Raw genomic sequence first — 20,130 nt, 5'->3', positions numbered from 1 at the left:
TCTTCAAATGAAATCAATAAACTTAAAAAACTTAAAAAATAAAGTTGTCCGCTCCAATCCTATTCAACATGTCATGTGATGTCAGGACAAACTTTTACTATCAAATGACCTATTCACAGTAAACTAACATTCCACAGTGTGCAATTATAGAGGTTGTTGGTTTTCATTAATCTGTATCTGTGCACTACAGTTTACCAAGCTTGAGAGCACAACTAATATATGACTCGTTAGACAATATCTGTTATTCTTAAGTCGACAACTACGGGTTCTTGTTAAGAATGAGTCTGAATTACTGAAAAACTGATCAGTGTTATCCGCTTTTCGAGCTTTAAATATTACATCAAAGAATAAGGTGCCTATGGTATTCTTTCTAAAGTGTTTCAAACTGCCACATTTTATCTAAAAATATAGATGGGCTCCCCACTTAAGCCCTGTGTCATGAGTTAAAATGTTAGAACATGCAGAATGCAATTTTATTATTGATTTTTAATTTTGTGATGTCACTGCATGCTATTTTATACTATTATTTTGATGGTGTTTTGTGGACTTGGAAAAGGGGTTCGATCGTGTCCCTCGGGGAATCCTGTGGGGGGTGCTCCGTGAGTACGGGGTACCGGACCCCCTGATAAGGGCTTTTCGCTCCCTGTACAACCGGTGTCAGAGCTTGGTCCGCATTGCCGGCAGTAAGTCCAGCCCGTTTCCAGTGAGAGTTGGACTCCACCAGGGCTGCCCTTTGTCACTGATTCTGTTCATAACTTTTATGGAAAGAATTTCTAGGTGCAGCCAGGGTGTTGAAGGGGTCCGGTTTGGTAGACTCAGGATAGGGTCACTGCTTTTTGCTGATGATGTTGTCCTGTTTGCTTCATCAGGCCATGATCTTCAGCTCTCTCTGGATCGGTTTGCAGCTGAGTGTGAAGCGGCTGGGATGGGAATCAGCACCTCCAAATCCGAGACCATGGTCCTCAGCTGGAAAAGGGTGGAGTGCCCTCTCAGGGTTGGGGGAGAGATCCTGCTCCAAGTGGAGGAGTTCAAGTATCTCAAGGTCTTGTTATCGAGTGAGGAAAGAATGGACCGTGAGATCGACAGGCGGATCGCTACAGCATCCAAAGTGGTGCGGGTTCTGCATCGGTCTGTTGTGGTAAAAAAGGAGCTGAGCTCTCAATTTACCAGTCGATCTACGCTCCTACCATCACCTATGATCATGAGCTATGGGTAGTGACCAAAAGAACGAGATTGCGAATACAAGCGGCTAAAATGAGTTTCCTCCGCAGGGTGTCTTGGCTTTCCCTTAAAAATAGGGTGAGAAGCTCAGTCATCCGGGAGGAACTCAGAGTAGAGCCGCTGCTCCTCCGCATCGAGAGGCGTCAGATGAGGTGGCTCGGGCATCTGATCAGGGTGCCTCCTGGATGCCTCCCTGGTGAGGTGTTCTGGGCACGTCTAACTGGGAGGAGGCCCTGGGGAAGACCCAGGAAATGCTGGAGAGACAGTGTCTCCCGGCTGGCCTGGGAACGCCTCGGGATTCTCCCGGAAGAGCTAGAAGAAGTGGCCGGAGAGAGGGAAGTCTGGGCCTCTCTGCTCAAGCTGCTGCCCCCGCGAACCGATCTCGGATAAGTGGAAGAGGATGGATGGATGGACGGATGGATTTTGATGGTGGACACCAGCATTTTGTGTGTTATTGTATGGAGGCAGCTATGTTTGTTACCCGTAATATGAATATTATGTTGTCACCCACCACCAATATAAGATGGCGGCATGCTGTTCAAGTTTGTGGGTATTTTGTGCAAGTCTTTCACAAGTGAATTTGAGCTTAGGAGTTTCAGGGAAATACATTTTTGGCGAGTTTCTTTGATTGGCATTTAAGGCTTTAGTTGCTAGATTTTAATGATCTTTCGGTTTCAAACTTTGTGCTAGTTCCCTGATAACAACTCTCTTTTTCATCAACAGGTCACTGAAGTATTCTTTGGATGGCCATTTCACAGAGGCAGTGCACCTCCTAGTATCCAGCACCATGAAAAAAGAAAGACTGAGGTTGAACCTATCAGTTTATGGCCTGCAAAATGTCAATGACATGATTTCTGAAAATGAGCTCAAACATACGTACATTGTGTATCCCGTGTCCTTTATAACCACACACTACTGAAGAAGGACTCTCCTAAGAAGACCTCATATTCATATATATTTAGCATAAGTGCTAAAAATTAATGCTGACCAATATTTTGCTCCATGACTTTAAATATCGATTTATTGTCTGGCTATGGCTGTAGAGGTGTTCTGTGTTACGTGTAAGGCAAAGACACCTTATTTAGGCAAAAAGTCACTCAAGCACAATAAAATCGATAAATATATTATAATGACACAGAGGGTGACATGAGACTGTGCGCTAACAGCCTTTATTTTTTAGATCTTCAAATGAATGAATCATCCAAACCTGTTTTACAGAATAAACAAGTTGACTGTTCAGTATCAGACCGACCACCTCAAGTGTAACCCTGTGCTCTTACACTTGAATTGGCAGTTTAACAACTACAGACCGCTTTGTGTTCTTAGTAGTGCTACATGGGCTAAATACACAATTGTTGCAATACTAAAAAAATATTTTTGAGCACCTTAATAAATATTTAAGAGGTTAGAACATTAAAACAAACAAGTGGCGGCAAACACTTAGATAAGTTATTTAGATGATAATTAACTAGATGGTTATCTTAATTTTTAATTAGGACATTGATTAAGGAGGGCATTTCTTCACTACAATAAAATATGTCCCTTGGCATTTTTCCAAACAGAATAATTCACAAATATAAAAAAAAAAAAACTACTGTATTTAAACCAAATGACACACATGGGCCATAAATACAGCCCTGTGGTGGCTTTTGTCCCCACCAATGACAATATTTAACTGCACAAATTCTGGAAATGTGCCAGTCAGCAATTTCACCTTCATCCTAAACTCCATTAAAGTTGACATTTAGACCCATGATGGATACAGTCCAGGAATTCGACTGCTACACCTGTTGTATGCTTTAACCCTGAACAAATCTGGGATTTACTCTCAAAAACTTTGACAACTTAAAATCTAAATAAAAGTCTTTATAATTGCCATTATTACTTATTTTATATAAACAGAGTGGATTTTATGCACTATTTATTAAAGGTTAAGAAAACACTTTTATATTAAACACTTACACATACTTATATTCAGTTAATTTGCAAATCATTTTGTGAAGATCTACATCCCTAAAAAGGTCATTAAAATAAAGACAGACTGACAGAATAGTTTTACTGTAAATAGAAGAATCCCTTTATGATACAACAAAAAGAACTGTTGGAAGAGTTTCATCACATAAAATGTATGCATACTATGACTTGAAAAAGATTCACGCCTCTTTCGAACTTACGAGCACTGGAAACCAGATTGGGTGGGTGTAAGGCACTATATGAGAGGGTTTGTATTTTGAAAAGCTCCACGTGTGCCTCGAGTTCCATTTGGCTGCTGTTCTTTCATTTGTGTCTGTTAGTTATAGTTATGTTGGTTTTGACAGTAGTGTAATAAATAAGGACCTCCTTGTATCCTCTGTAGTCAGCTGCGTTACTGATGACAGACAGACAGACAGATAGACGGACAAATTGAGCAACAGATAGTATGTTGTCTCAAGGAGAAATTTTGCTTTTTACAAAAGCTATAGAACTATAGAATGTCTCCATTCTGTATGTATTGACCTGCAGCTGCAGGACGTTTTGACAATGCAAGCGTATTTATAACAGTGTACAATTACAACAAACATGTATACATGGTTTCTCAAAAAATGCATACATATATAACTGTTAGCTGTCAATTATGCAATACACAATCTCTCCATAATGTTTGGGACACAGAAACATTTTTTCTTAATTCATCCTTCTGCTCCACAGTTTAAAATTACAAATCAAACAATTCAGATGTGGCTACTGTGTACTTTGTAGACTTGAAGGGTAGAAATGACAACGCTTTTCTACATGGTCCCTTCATTTCAGGGCACAATTACGTTTGGGACGCAGCAATGGTAGTTCTGTCAAAGGTGCCGTATTTAGTACTTTGTTGTATATCCCTTGCATGCAATGACTGCTTGGAAGTCTGCAATTCAGCACTGTATAGGGTGGGCCAGATCTAATTATGCAATTTTCATTACGCTATAACTTATTAAGTTTATTACATAGAAAAATCACCCGAAAAATCCCAGACCATCGAGAAGTGTGCGAACTGACGACATGAAGAACTGTCTTTGCGCCGAACTGGAATCAACCCCGCAGAAATCAAAGTCATCCAGACGATCTGGATCTGCATAATTAAATGTGGTCCACCCTGTACCACCCTGACCAGTAACCTCTAATCATTATGGTTTGCAAATAAAAGATGCAATCAGCTATTGAAAAAGCAATTCCCTGCCTAGAGTACACGTGTATTGTTTGTCCTGGCTGTGTAACATTTGAGCATCTCCATGATGAATATTTCTTTAGTACTCATTTACATTAGAAATGTACAGAAGGGACACACACAGCCAGTTTAAATCATGAGTGGTATTAGCAAAAGGAAAGTGAAGATTGATAGACAGTACCGTTTAGTCCTTAAGAAAAGCAAAGTTTAATCCTTGAAATCCTGCCATGAAAAAATGAGAAATAAATGTCAGAGAACTAAACATGTTGTGTAGTACAAAAATCTGCAACAGAATACAAGCTTATTACATTCGTACAGTCAGCGAAATATAAAGGAGGCCATCAGTGGATGAGCCAAGGAAGCATCAACAGCTGATAGGAAGAAAAAAAACGTGCAGCTGTTCTCTTTCTGAATTGCAGCAGCGCCAGGTCTTGAAGGCAAAGCAAAGGCCATAGTGTTGCTTTCAGCAATCTGTCAGGCACAGTTGTTCCTATTTATTAGGACAAATGCAAGCAACAAATTTCTAAATCCTTACTAAAATGAACTGCTTTAGTCCTATAATAGGAAAAAAGAATAGTATTCAATAAATTCAAAATGCCTTGTAAAGCACTTTGTGGTAGCAAATCAAAGAATATGTCACAATTATCGAAATATACTGTAGATATACAAGAACACAGAGAGGCCAAGCAGAACACAACATGAAGTCAGTCAGAACACTGAGGATGGACAATATTCAGCATCTCCTGTGCAAATTCTCCACAGTCCTGCTAGGAGACTTTTCTCCAAGATGCTTCCTGCTGCTTTCTGGTGGATGAATAATTCGTAGCCACAAAGTGAGACTTCACACTAACAAATTAAAATCAAAACATTTCATGAAAGGGTATTTACTGCATGAGCCTTTCCTGTTGCCTCGTAGATTCCACATCTTTTACGTAATGGTGACACTCGTTTTACGCATACCCATTAGCATTTGAGATCTTTCAACTTTAAACTTAGTTTGAAATGAACATGAAATGTAGAAAAGCTTCATCATAATCAAAGACATGTTGTTAGTGATGGCATTTTTATTTTATTTTTTTACTTGCATGCAGAATAGAAAACCAGAAGCAGTTTGTCTCACATTAGACCTTTGATTTTTTTTCAAGGTAGAGCTTTCAGGGCTTACACTGTAATATCTGGAGCAATCTGACAGGTGTCACAGTGCGTTAGGAACAAGAATACGCCACAGTGATGAAAAATGACAGGAACACCACAGAAACAAAGCACTAATCATTAGGCAGAAGGCCGGATTGAAAATGACATTAAACAATTACTATAAACTGATTTCTAAACAGGCAGAGCCTAATTTCCCACTGTTACACTCCCTGCTTGCGTCACTCATGAACCAAGAAACAAATATGGCAATCACATCATCATTTATTGATTATGGTAAAGGCTCATATGAATGACAATGTGACTGCATACAAGACTGAGGTGGCAGACCTGACCTGATGGCATCATTAATGCTGCATTGTCCGGCTCAGGATAAAACAGGTTTGGAAGATGGACAGATGAATCGATGTTATTGCGGAATATAAAGAGAAAGCCAATTACGTTGGTAGATGATACAAAGCTAGGCGAAAAGGCAGATAACGCAGAATCATATAAACGGTTACAGAGGGACATGGGCAGCACACAGGCTTGGAAAGGCTGTTGGCAAATGAAATTAAATTTAAAAGTAAATTTAAGGTATTGTACATAGGAGGTAGAAATGTTCAATATAAATGAACACACAGTGGGAGGTCAGTACCCCATATGAGAAGGACTTGGGATGCAAAGTGGACTCATCAACATCTCCATCCAGACTGTGTACAGAAGCCATTACAAAGGCACAGAATGTTACACAGAATATCCCCATGTGTGGAGTCCAAGTCCAAGGAGGACATGCTTAAGGTATATACCTCAATGGTAAGGCGTTTCTGGAGTAGTGTGTGCAGTTTTAATCGCCATTTTACAAAAAGTGTGAGAGATAGTCCACAGAAGAGAAATTAAGCTGATTCTAGCACTGAAGGGTATGAGTTAGGAAGAAAGGTTAAAGGAGTTAACCTTTTCAATCTAATCAAATGAAGAATAAGAGGTGACATGACCAAAGTGTTTGAAATTATGAAATGAATTCAGACACTGGATCCTAACTGCTACTTTAAAATAAGAATGTGGGAACAAGGTGTCACAAACGTGCACATGGGAGTAGGTTTATGGGCTCAAATATCAGACTTTATTTGCTGAACCATAGGTTGGGGCTGTCCTCTGATGCTTTCTCCTTTTTGTCCTCTACACACCATTAGAAGAGCCCACTTCCTAATGACATTCATTTCTGCCTCTCAAGACATTGCAGCCTGATGATGTCACTTCCAGTTCCAGTCACACATGTCCCCTCCATATAAATCCGCCATCTTAATTCTCCTACTCAGTTCTGCAATGAACTTAAGTCTGTGAAGACCTTTATTATTTTGAGCCAGGGGTAAAACTCCCCAAATCTTTATGCTTGTTTTCGAGTCTTTCGAGGTTGAAAACTTCTTAAGGGCAGATGTTGCATAAATATTTCAAGGCTTTTCTTCATACAACAACTTTCGACACAAAGAGTAAATTACTAAGATACAGTCATATGAAAAAGTTTGGGAACCCCTCTCAGCCTGCATAATAATTGACTCTACTTTCAATAAAAATGATAACAGTGGTATGTCTTTCATTTCCTAGGAACATCCGAGTACTGGGGTGTTTTCTGAACAAAGAGTTTTAGTGAAGCAGTATTTAGTTGTATGAAATTAAATCAAATGTGAAAATCTAGCTGTTCAAAAATGCAGGTCCCCTTGTAATTTTGCTGATTTGAATGCATGTAACTGCTCAATACGGATTACTTGCAACACCAAATTGGTTCAATTAGCTCGTTAAGCCTTGAACTTCATAGACAGGTGTGTCCAATCATGAGAAAAGGTATTTAAGGTGGTCAATTCCAAGTTGTGCTTCCCTTTGACTCTCCTCTGCAGATTGACAGCACGGGATCCTCAAAGCAACTCTCAAAAGATCTGAAAACAAAGATTGTTCAGTATCATGGTTTAGGGGAAGGCTACAAAAAGCTATCTCAGAGGTTTAAACTGTCAGTTTAAACTGTAAGGAATGGAATCAGGAAATGGAAGGCCACAGGCACAGTTGCTGTTAAACCAGGTCTGGCAGGCCAATATACATGAGAGGCATATGCGCAGGATTGTGAGAATGGTTACAGACAACCCACAGATCACCTCCAAAGACCTGCAAGAACATCTTGCTGCAGATGGTGTATCTGTACATTGCTCTACAATTCAGCACAATTTGCACAAAGAACATCTGTATGGCAGGGTGATGAGAAAGAAGCCCTTTCTGCACTCACGCCACAAACAGAGTCGCTTGTTGTATCCAAATGTTCATTCAGACAAGCCAGATTAAATTTGGAACAAAGTGCTTTGGACTGATGAGACAAAAATGGAGTTATTTGGTCATAATAAAAAGGTCTTTGCATTCCAAGAAAAACACCTGCTACCTACTGTCAAATTTGGTGGAGGTTCCATCATGCTCTGGGCCTGTGTAGGTAGTTCAGGGACTGGGGCCCTTGTTAAAGTCGAGGGTCGGATGAATTCAACCCAATATCAACAAATTCTTCATAATAATGTTCATGCATCAGTCACAAAGTTGAGGGGTTGGATATTCCAACAAGACAATGACCCAAAACACAATTCGAAATCTACAAAGGCATTCATGCAGAGGCAGAAGTACAATGTTCTGGAATGGCCGTCACAGTCCCCTGACTTGAATATCATCAAAAATCTATGCGATGATTTGAAGCAGGCTGTCCATGCTTGGCAGCCATCAAATTTAACTGAACTGGAGAGAGAATTTGTATGGAAGAATAGTCAAAAATACCTCCATCCAGAATCCAGACACTCATCAATGGATACAGGAGGCGTCTAGAGGCTGTTATATTTGCAAAAGGAGGCTCAACTAAGTATTGATGTAATATCTCTGTTGGGATGCCTACATTTATGCACCTGTCTAATTTTGTTATGATGCATATTTCTTATTTTCTGTTAATCCAATAAAGTTAATGTCACTGCTGAAATACTACTGTTTCCATAAGGCATGTCATATATTAAAAGGAAGTTGCTACTTTGAAAGCTCAGCCAATGTGAAACAAAAATTCAAAGAGTTAAGAGGGGTTCTCAACCTTTTTCATATGACTATACAGTATGTGGTAGAGAATAGGACTGTAGGGATCTTGAAATCTCGATTTGTGGTTATATTGAACAATCTTGCTGAATAGGATGGATGAGCTTGTTGGGCTGAATGGCCTGTTCTCATCATAAGTGTTTCAATTTGGAAACATCAGCTTGTTGTGAAATGTACCACATACTGTACATGTACATTTAGTCAAGTGACGTTAGATGCTGTAGTCATATCGCCTGCTAGATTTTACAACCATCAAGTAAAGCAAGTCGATCATCACTGATAAGAATTTGCTACTTTGTAATAAAACAATGCTCAATGTGTTCCCTTGTTTCTTAAACAATCACATTGCAATATGATTGGCTTGCAAGAAAAACATGCATTTTTTCCATCTAATCATTTCCAGTGTGCTTTAACACAATTGATATTTAACAGTCTTCTGAAAACAATAAGCATAGCTTAAAACATGCATGACAAAAACCTTCCTCTATAAAGATAGCTTCAAAAGCCAAAGGCAAAGAAACATAGGTGTATTCTCACTTGTCTCTTCTTAATTTTACAATCTCATTAATTATCAAGTTTAAAAATCAAACATAGTAAAGGGAAAAAGGTAATACATTTGAGGCAAAAAGCCAGCAAAAAAAACAGATGTGATACCACCTCGGTCCAGATGTCTTCTTCACACCGCTATTTTTAATATGAACACTGAAAACTGGTAAGTATACTACAGAGGAAGAAAAAAGATGGTGCTCTCCCCATTTGTAGCACTAACTGCACTAAACATTTAAATGGTTTGCAAATCCCTAGAAAAAAAAAACAAAGTAAAAAAGCATCCTGCTCACAATTCATGCTCAAACGTGCTGAATCCCACTTTAGAGTTACGGGGACCAAAGCCTATATGTCAATGGCCACATTTAAACTCAGTACTTCTGAGCCAAGGCAGAGTCACTGTGATAAATAACACTCCACAAATCAGAAACTTTCTGTTTGTCAGTAAAGATGTCATTAAGCAACTTTATACTTCATAGAGGAGAGAGAAGTAAATGTTATAAATAAAGTGATGCGAGTCAGGAATCAGGCAATAAGATACTCTGCCAGGACTTAGTCACTCCCTGGGCCCAAAGCAATACAAGGAGAAGTTTCAAGGATCCTCCAGAATGACAGGAGGTGGCAGAAAGGTCCGTAAATTTGTCATCAGCCACTGTGTGTAATGGACAGCAAATCTGAGTTGGCGTAGCTCTTCAAGTGTGCCTGGTAGCCAAAACTGTAGAGATACCTGGGGCGGCCAGGTGGTCCTCTAGGCCAGCTGGGCTCCAGCATTCTCTGGAGCTTATCTGAAGGACCTTCCACAGAGTGTTCAAAAGGCTCTTTCAGACCCATCAAAGGATCGGTTGAGAGAAGAGTTCTAATGGGAGGAGAAGCTGAGACCAAAAGGCAGATTGAGCAAGAAGGAGAATAAGGTAAGGACGCAGACCAGCCACCCTAACAGGGAGACATAGGCCTCATTGTTAGACATTGGTTTATTGCTTTATTGCTTCTTATTGCCTTTTTGTTACATTAAAACCCTTTCTTCAGTACAATATCTGGTCTTCACTGCATTTTATTGTTGGGGTCAGCTGAAAAGCACCCACTTCAAATGCAACACCTAATCAGGCAGATGATATTGATCCTCTGGGCAAACACATTAAAAGAAGGTACTGTGTTTCCTTTTGGTTTGGTTGGTCCCTTCGTATGGGGTTAATGTCGGTGATTTAAGCTCCGACTATATACAACTGGATGGATAGAAAGACAGGATCATTATATATGGCTTTTCAGAATGTCATTTTTTTATTTTAGTTTGTAGAAATATTCAGTTATCTTTTACTGAGTATGTGAGGAAGTCTGTAACCTTTGTAAGTCTGTATATGCGTATTACCCATAGCTCTACAAGCAGTGGTGCTTCTGGACTGATTTTCAAGGTAGCTTGAATTTCCAGATTTGTTTTGTTTGCTTAAGGGAGGTGTTGAGCTGTATCTTCAACCACAAAAATCAATCAGAATAACAAAATGTGACATGAGGTTTCAGTGTTGCCATCTGATCGACAGGTACTTTGTTTCTCTAAGGGAAGGTTTCCAGTAGAGGTCAGCACGAACCCACCTACAATACGCAGCCATGCTTGGATTTCACATTGGCTCTCACGGCACAACATTTATCACGATGACAAAGATAAATCAAGAGAGAAACCTTTTTGGTGAATGTTTCTCATTTTTTTATTGCTAGCACAAATAGGCCACCACCTTACTTAACTTAGCCTACTTTACACAAAGCGCCTCTTGAAACCAAACACGACAAACACAATCCATCAGATAGACGGTCTGAAGCCCTCACTTCTGTCTACCAGCATAGAGGTTCCCCTTGAGATTTTTGGATGCAAAACATGTACAGTTGTGATGGCTGTGCGCTGCCTTTTTTCTACATATACCCTACAATATTGTGACTTCAGGTATTCAGTAGCTTTACACCTTTTAGGCACCACAGAGCACACTTTGATCCTGTCCCTCTTCAGAATGAACTTTGTATATTTGTTTGTGAGAGCTTATGGAGACAATAACACAAAAAGGATTCACTCAATCCAAACAAAACTTAGTCACCTACTTATAAAGTAAAATTTGACTTAGTTCTCATTATATGTACACATTTTAGGCCCCCCTGAAAACATTTTGCATCTTTTTGAATGACTTCTTGTGCACTACAGCTGTCATGATTGGTGAAGAAAGGAAAGTCACAAGGGCACTTGAAATGTGGAAAGTACGAGGAGAATAATGTGGTCAGAAATGTTAGTGAAAGTCAGTGCCAGGAGGTGAAAATGCACCGGCAATGAAACTAAAGCACAAAGCTGAATTCAAGGGCAAAGAAACTCATCAGGTGTTCAGGACGCTACGCTTCCATTAGCAAGCTGAAGTGACTCAAATCCGATTTTTTGTCTTAATGTGATGCAAATCTGATATTTTTATAGGGCTGTATGGACAAAGAAACCTGAGGTTTTTAAATCAGATTTGAGTCACTTTCATATGTGGTCCTAGATCGGATATGTATCTTATTTGTGGCAACGTGACATGAATGAGAACGGTCAGATCGTGATTCATGGTGGTTTTTTTTTGCCTGTATGCATTGCTTGCAAAAACAACAATGGAGGAGAACTACAGTTGTGACAACAGTCACGGCCCCACCATTACTGGCTCCTTTTCCGTACCCACACATCTCTTGGTTCAACAGTGCCAAAAATGGCACTACTAGCGTGGTGATTTTGTTGGTTTTAATACCACAAGTCGTCTCATAAAGATGATGGTATTTGTTGTTGGTGACGCAGATGTAGAAATGTGCAGATACAGATGTGTTCACATTGTTATTAATGTAAACCGTCAAGTTAGGCAAATCCAACCTGAGCCAAAACTCAGAATTGAACATTGAGGCTCGTAATGTGAACACAGCCTGCAAGTGACTAACAAAGACTCTAACTGCAAATAGGTGATCTCAGATGTCACTACTGTATATAAGATGGCTTTTATACTGTCATGTGTGTAATGAAACGTCTCATAACTTCCGATGCCACAGTAATAGCAACCAATCATTGTATCTTGTTAACAAAACTACAACAACTACTACAATGTAACTAATGTCACATTGAGGTAAACAATGAAACATTATGAAAATAAAAATGACTTTGTTAAATACAAATCTCAGGAAGAATATAATAATGAAACTTATATCTACATAATTCAAAACATCCCAAAATCACCTTCAAGACAAAAAAATACATTTGCAGAAAATTCCACTTTCAAGGTGCCACAATATCATAACACACACACACACACACACACACAAACAAGAGTCTTAAACGACGACCCATTTGTGATATTTGCTCCTTTCAGTCAAACCATCTCTCAGCTCAGTCATACCATCATAGGTTGGCTTACCACAATTCTCATTTTAATGGCCTTCCTGCCTGAAGCATTAAGAGATCATGACAGATTGAAAGTGCCACTGCCTGAGTCCTGACTTGGATCAGATACAAGATACCCATCATCCCTCAGCTGGCTTCACTACACTGGCTTCCTGCCTGAAATGGAATTACCTTCAGACCCTCGCTACTGATTTCCAAAGTGGTGAATTCCAACATCTTTTCTTACTTGTTGTCACTGTTTAGTCTTATGAGCTAGGCAGACGCCCAAGAATACATGAAGCTGGCCTTCTCCCTGCTCCAAAGACTCATTATTCAGCTCTTACTGTCTGGAGCTCTCTGCCATGATGCTCTGACACTATTAGTCTGAAAGCCCATCTTTACGCTCCAGTACTGTAGATCAGCTATGCTGTGTTTAATTAACATGTATGTACTTATTCAACCGGCGCCGACATTGCTTTTCTAACTTATTTTCTATCCACTCCTCCATACGTTCAGTTCATTATTTCCGTTGTACACTAAGTTTTTAATTTCCTGTATTAGACAACCTTTATTGCTCTTAATTGTAGTAACATTCTGAAACCCACAAACTTTATTATATGGATGCTTTGAATTTAGACTGCATGATTTATAAAGCTTATTATACAATACCGATTGCTTCAGCAGCTCATGTAGTTTTTGATAATCACCCAAGTGAAATCAATAAGTGCTTTGTGGAATTCAATTCCAATTTTTTTTTTCTGAACAATCCAATCCATCCCCTGATGAAGTTGAGTCCTTTTAATCTAAATTAGCCTCTTCAAGATTTTCTAAGGATGAAGCCTTCACTTTAGATGCCACTATTACTCTGACTCAGTTTAAGGAGACTTTATACCCTTTGCATTCTGAGAAGGCTCCTGGCCTAGATGTGCTACCACCAGAACTTCTCTTGGCATTTTGGAAACAACTGCCCACTTTATCAAATGCTTAATGCTGCTATCTCCTCTTTCTCGTCTAGATGTTCAAACCTCTCAGAACAACATCAGATCCAAGGTAGGATGTAGCACTGGACTGGATGGCACTCTATCATGGGGCACCCACGCTAATTAACACCCAATTACCCTAACACACACACATATTTGTGATATTGGGTCTGCAGTCAATTGGAGAATATGGAAATTCTGCAAAGATAACAGAACTCAGCTACCGGAGATTGTGTCACAGGAAAGGAGGCCACTGAGCCACTGTAATGCCAAACAAGTCAGATTTTCACACCCCAAACCTCTTACTAAATGAGTTACATATAAGTATAATGAATTTGTTCAACCTAAAAGTAAATATCAGAGCAACATAAAAAAACAAAAAGATGTACAAACATTCTTACATTTTTTTAGAAATATAGCGTTCAGTGTTTAGAGCTGCTGATTAGGTTTTAAATCCCAATGCGGTCATGTTGGTATTGAATGGGTATGATCTCCTGGCATGAACACACCTCACAACTTCATCCTCATCACTACTAGTGTGGTACCTGCATGTACTTTCTATGCTGTTTCTCCTGAGACTCTGCTGGCATCACTATTACCAAGGCATGCAAGTTTGGGTAAGGAGATGTCTAAGGTGACCCCACATGGGGGATGGAGGGAGGTTGTGAGCTTAATCTTTGATAAGCTGACATTAAGTGCATAATGGATTCCTGCCTTGTGCTGGAGGGTATGAAATAAAATAAGTTTAATTCATGGCAGACTGTGAAAGCAAAAGCAATGCAGACGTGTAGAGAACGTACAAACTCCACAGAGGCACTATTGGCAACCAACACCCCCCAAACCACATTGACCAGGGCCGGGCTAAACATTGTACATATCAGAAGGATTTATTTGACAATGAAGTCGAATTGTGTTCAATTTGCATTTTTAAGAAAGCTTCAAGTGTCCTATAAAATGTTTCCTAAGTGTTAGTTAAGAGTGAAAGTGATTGATAGGAAAATGCTGTAATATTGATTAACATGTTAAAAGTAATTACTAACACAGACCGTTTGCTGCTTTATTGACAGCAAGCACTGAAACAACAGACTTGTAACTGAAATGCCATAAAAAATATTTTAAAAAGTGATGACAGCAACTCTGATTTAACCTGAAGTTAAAGCAGACTGAAGTGCGTGAAATCACATTCAAAAGCAACTAACATGTAAAGGTCAATTTTTGTGTTCAGTAGACATTTGAAAATGGCTCGTCCCAAGCTGACCTAAAAATATTTAAAATAAAACTCCTTCTACACTCAGAAAAAAAACATCACAAATTGCAGCTGAGAAAACAAACATATTGCAAATCTGTCAATGACACGGTCTTACAAATCACCGGTCTATCTATTTCTATCCCAGAAGCTATGAGCACAGGGTGGGATCTAATGCTGGACAGCCAGATATCACAGGGCACATTTTACTGTACATACAGTAGCCCTATTCATAGTATTTAGCATAACAAGGTGCTTTAAAGAGCAAAGATAGATAGATAGATAGATAGATAGATAGATAGATAGATACTTTATTAATCCCAAGGGGAAATTATATATTACTCAAGAAATGTAACATTAGCAGAGTACGGGAAGGACTGCATTTCAAGACTAGAGACCAAAGCCTTCAGAATTTGTCTCAGTTTTCGAGTTATTGTCCATAGAGCAGTTCTAGACAAAAGAGGTGTCTCGGTAGCATTTATTCTGATATGCTATTACATGAAAAGGCCTTTCTTTACTTATGTAAGTCAAATCCTCTTCTAGTGCACACCTATTGATTTGAGACTATTGCAGAGGGACACACAACCATAAGGTGATGAAGGATTGACCTCAGAGTCTCACAAGAAGCAGCAGGGATAGGATGGTTGGGTGACTTAACGGGTAGCCAAGAATCAAATTACTGTCAATTACAAGACTGGTCACAGAGGATGATGCGACAAGATCCAACATTCAACAAGTAGCCTAACTTCTGGAGTGAAGCTGGGAGGGCTTCAAGAGGACATTCTGCCTTGCAGAGTGAAGTTTGCCTTCATCGCTGTCCATGAAGGATTCAGTCTAACTGTTGTGAATCCCAAGGTGACATTCATATACTTGTTATCAGCCCAAACCATTGCCTGCTAGGTTCTCTGCTTAAAATCTGTTCTGCCAAATCAATGTGTCCTGCAAATGGAAAAAGATGTGCTTTTCTGTTCATGTCAGGCTCCACATTCATGGCTTTTCCTGGGTTTTCCAAATACATATATGGTAGATTAATTGGTAAAATTAAACTGGCCCAGTAATACTGTAAGTGTACAGTTATTGAATGACATCCTGTCTAAGAGTGACACTTTGCTTGTACCCAGTATGCTCTCTTTCACCCTGCACAGGAAAAAAACTGAGTTCACACAATGGATGGCTGGAAAACTTAAATTCCACTTCAACCATTAATAATGCATTTACATACAAAGCACATATAACTTTTGAGGGTTCTGCTTTATCATACCAAATATATCTGGCTTACCTTGAGAGTACAGCAGGACTTGCATTTCCAGAAGGACACAGGTAAACACCTGCACTAGATTTTCCACTCCCAGTAGCTCAAAGACATGCCGTAATGGGTAGTCAGCTAGAGGTAGTTCATTAATGCTGGGTCTCTGGCAAACAATTGGTTCATAGACCCCATGAAACTTTAGGGAACGACCTGGTGGAGGAAGAGGTACTTCATACAAAATATTGTGGATGTAGCTTTCCAGTGGAAGAGGTGGTGGCTGCTGGGAGGTAACAGCTTGATGAAGCTGGTAAAGATACTTGCGGCACGCTTGCATGAAAGGTAGAGGAGTGATCAGACAGATGGCCTTGGAGGCGTAAAGGGTATCCCGGCTGATGTCATAGGAGCTGCAGCAGTGGAGTTTGCTGAGGGAGGTGGCATCACCTTCGTCTGTACTGCTGGCCAGGGAGTCCATGCTGCAAGAGGATGATGCGCACACACTACCTGCGTGTTCTGCATGGTGCATTTGGTAGAGGGTCTGCATGGCTGTGCAGATCTGCTTACTGGTCACCTCTTCATAAAAGGTTAGTACAAAGCCATAGGTACGAGTGCCATCTTCCCGAGTGATGAGGTATGAATGGAACTGGGGATCACGGTTGTCCACCTGGGTTCGGAAGGAAAGGCCTTTGGGCATACATAGCTGCAAGCAAGAAAACAAAAGTCAAACAGGCAGTCTGGACCAGAAGGACACCATTAAAGATAAGTTAAAACCATTATACTGTATCACCAAAGAGTAATAAATAAGTAACTAAAACCTTCACTGTAGTCATGGGGATAAATTAAAACCTTCTTGGATAGAATATTTCATTAGCTATTTTTGATAAAACATTTGCATTAAAATTATAATTAAATGCTATGTTAAGCATGTTATTGCTCAATTGCTACTTCACGGGGCCGATTTGCTTGTGACACATGGGGACATTGTTCAAAGTGGCAGAGGAAGGCACATATTTATTTGTACTTCATAACCAGGACAAGTCAAACCAGAAGAAGGCCTGTGAGCCTGCGTAAACTCAGCCCATTATGTCACCCATGTGTTACCCCAACCTTTACTGTCCTTTACTTGTTAACTTTACTAATGACCCTCAAGCATTATTTGGGGTTCCTATTTGATGAAACAAGCACAAATGTAAGATTTTGGCTTGGTGAATCAAACGTGCAATGGTAACAGCAAGGGAGGACCACCATGTTGAATGTAGGTGTGATTGTAAGACTGGTTTGATGGGAATGGGTCAATTTTCCTCCTTGGCATGTCTGGCGTGAATGTAAGATTGGGTTGAAAATTAACTGCAATGTAAGGTGGCGGGTACTACCCCCTTGGTAAATCAAGGGCAAATGTAAGAACGATGGTTGGTTTATTTGTGAAAAATCTGTAGAAACAAACAGGGACATACGTATAGTGTGCAGCAGTGTTGATTGCTTAGGTGACCCGCCGAGACCCACTTACACTCCCAATAATGGCAACTTGTCACTCGCCAACACTGCCCCCAACTGTAATACCAGCCCAGCTCCTAAGCCTTCTTTCTGATGACCAGATGAAGAATATTCAACTATCCTAATGGCTGCACCAATTCTGTCCTAATGGTCAAGCTACTTCAAACCTTCACACCAACTATTAAACTGGAACATAGGCTAGAATGCTCTCCCACATTATATTAAACACAGAAGATTAATCTTACAGCTTTAACTCACATGTGGTATAGATAACAAGAAACCGTACAGTCAGTTGGGTTATGTCGAGGAAACAGAGAGGACAAGTAAAATGTGAATGCTCAACCTTGGCTGAGTCACCAGTGGAGTACCTCACTAAGCGTTGCCCTGGTCCCTTTTCTAACTTATTCGCAAAAAAACTGCCAACAGACGAAGCTAAGCATGTTTGGGTCCAACCAGTACAGTAGAACCTCTGGTCACAAACGTTTCAGAACACGTACAAATCGGGTTACAAACAAAATGTTTGCCAAAATTTTGCATCTGTTCACGCCCACACGCTCTGGTGGCAAATAAAAACACTGGCAGCCAGTTTCCCTACGTGCGTTCGTTAAGCGCCAATGATTTCTCATTCTCCGTTTTCCATTTTCTTTTGTTTGCGCATACAGGGCCTAACAAAGCAGCTGATGCTGCAAAAGGAGTTACAATGTTAACCAAGCAGAGGCCTCAAGTGCTGGAAGAGGTGGAAAAACTGTTGCTAGTGTGGTTGAATGAGAAGCACCTTGCAGGGGATAGCGTAAGCGAGGCGATCATATGCGAGAAAGCCAGGACGATTTATGGCGATTTGCTGACAAAAAAATCCTTCTTCGAGTGCCAAAGGTGAGGCATTTAAAGCCAGTAGAGAATGGTTTGAAAAGTTTCGCAAGAGAAGTGGCATTTAATTTTTTTCCCTGTGCTTAAAACTCATAAAAAAAAGTGTTTACAGCAAGCGCTTTGTAAGGGTCTAGTACGAATGTTAGTTTTCTCTGTTGTTCAAGGTTTTTACATTTAGTTTACTATTAACCTGTGCATTCTAAGGTATAATTAACTATTTTTGTACTTAAAAATATATATATATTTACATACACAGTTCGTATGGTCTGGAACGGATTAATTGTATTTACATACAATCTTATGGGGAAATTACATTGCGTCCAGAGTTTTGGAGCGAATTACGGTCGTGACCAGAGGTATCACTGTATTTGGATGGGAGACCAACCAGGAAAAGCTTGGTGTGCCATGGAAGAGGTGTTGGTGAGGCCAGCAGAGGGCGCTTACCCTCGTCTGAATGTGAATCCTAATGCCCCAGTGCAGTGACAGGACACTATGCGGTAAATATGGCGCCGTCCTTCAGCTGAGATATAAAACAGAGGTCCTGACTCTTTGTGGCCATAAAAGATCCCTGGGCATCTTTCGTAAAGAGAAAGGTGTTTCCCAATGTCCTGGCTAAATTGCCCAGCCATGACCTGGTCATTCTGGCCTCCTAATCATTCCCCGTCTCTAAATTGGCTATTTCTCTCAACTTTTCACCACCTAATAATGTAAATAAAGGGTCCTCCAAGTGATCAGAGAGCAACAACAGGAGAAAGGATGTCAGAGTCCCACCAGAAATAAACAGAGACCATTTCATTTGGACAGTGGAGAATGCAAGTCCTGCATCATGCCGAGTGCCTAATCAAAAAGCCATCCAGGACTACATTCATGTTTGACTTTTGTTGATTTTTAGTAAGCTTTCTAAGACCATATACATCCAGCCTTTGCTATCTATTGATATTTTGTATAATATTTTCTTCTAATTGCATTATTATACTTTAATAAATATCACATTGTTTTAAAATTTCCAAACTCTGTCTTTATATCTATAGTGATTGAAGTAGTATATTAAATATTAGGACACCTGGTGTAGGGGAGATTGTCATTTGTTCTGACCTGCAGAGGGGGGCCCCTTAATATTAGAAACAGTGCAGTAAAAGTAGACATTGTTGGCTGGTAATTGGCATATAACCAAACGGTGTATCGGCCATCGGAACATTCTTGGGAACCAAAGCAGCACTTAAGTCTCGGGGACTCCCATATGTCACTTGTGTTGAAGATAGTGAGCCCCCATGGGATGTATTAGAGAGTGACAGGCAGTGTAGAGGTCATCATGCATACTTATTGTGGATGGGATCCTATGTGGAATACTACAGAGTGCCTGGCAGTGTAGGCATCACTCACACCTAGTTGTGTGAATAGGATCTGTGTAGGTAGGTACAGTTGGTATTAAGCTTAATGTGATAGAGTAAACCAAACCAGTAACAAACATGGTGAGTCTCGCTTGTATACCACAATAATAAAATTCATTGCTTAAATTTGTTTGGCACTCTTTTGTTATTTTTAATCTATTTTTAGACTTTTTTTACTCAAAGTTCTACGTACAGTATAAAGGAACATGTTTTTGCCATTGTGGACCAGGAGGTTTTGATGGTTCCTCTCTTCTTTGCTGGATTATTTGAATTTAAAGCCTTCTCTCATTTTATGCTGGGCATGCTTCTAGATTTTCTAGAATCTATGGAACTTTGA

General features: G+C 39.9%; 1 protein-coding gene across 5 annotated transcripts in view; it reads right to left on the bottom strand.

The window, feature by feature from the left end:
* The window catches only part of dennd5b (DENN/MADD domain containing 5B), a 308,333-nt gene that overhangs the window by 114,962 nt on the left and 173,241 nt on the right, over nt 1-20,130 (bottom strand). For all 5 annotated transcript variants that reach the window (XM_039761841.1, XM_039761842.1, XM_039761843.1 and 2 more), the window contains one exon: nt 16,075-16,741. In XM_039761841.1, coding sequence (XP_039617775.1) covers nt 16,075-16,741 — 667 coding nt within the window. The remainder of the gene's footprint in view (nt 1-16,074; nt 16,742-20,130) is intronic.

Source organism: Polypterus senegalus, chromosome 8, assembly GCF_016835505.1.
Source record: "Polypterus senegalus isolate Bchr_013 chromosome 8, ASM1683550v1, whole genome shotgun sequence".
NCBI lineage: Eukaryota > Metazoa > Chordata > Cladistia > Polypteriformes > Polypteridae > Polypterus > Polypterus senegalus.
This window is presented reverse-complemented; position numbering and strand designations above follow the sequence as displayed.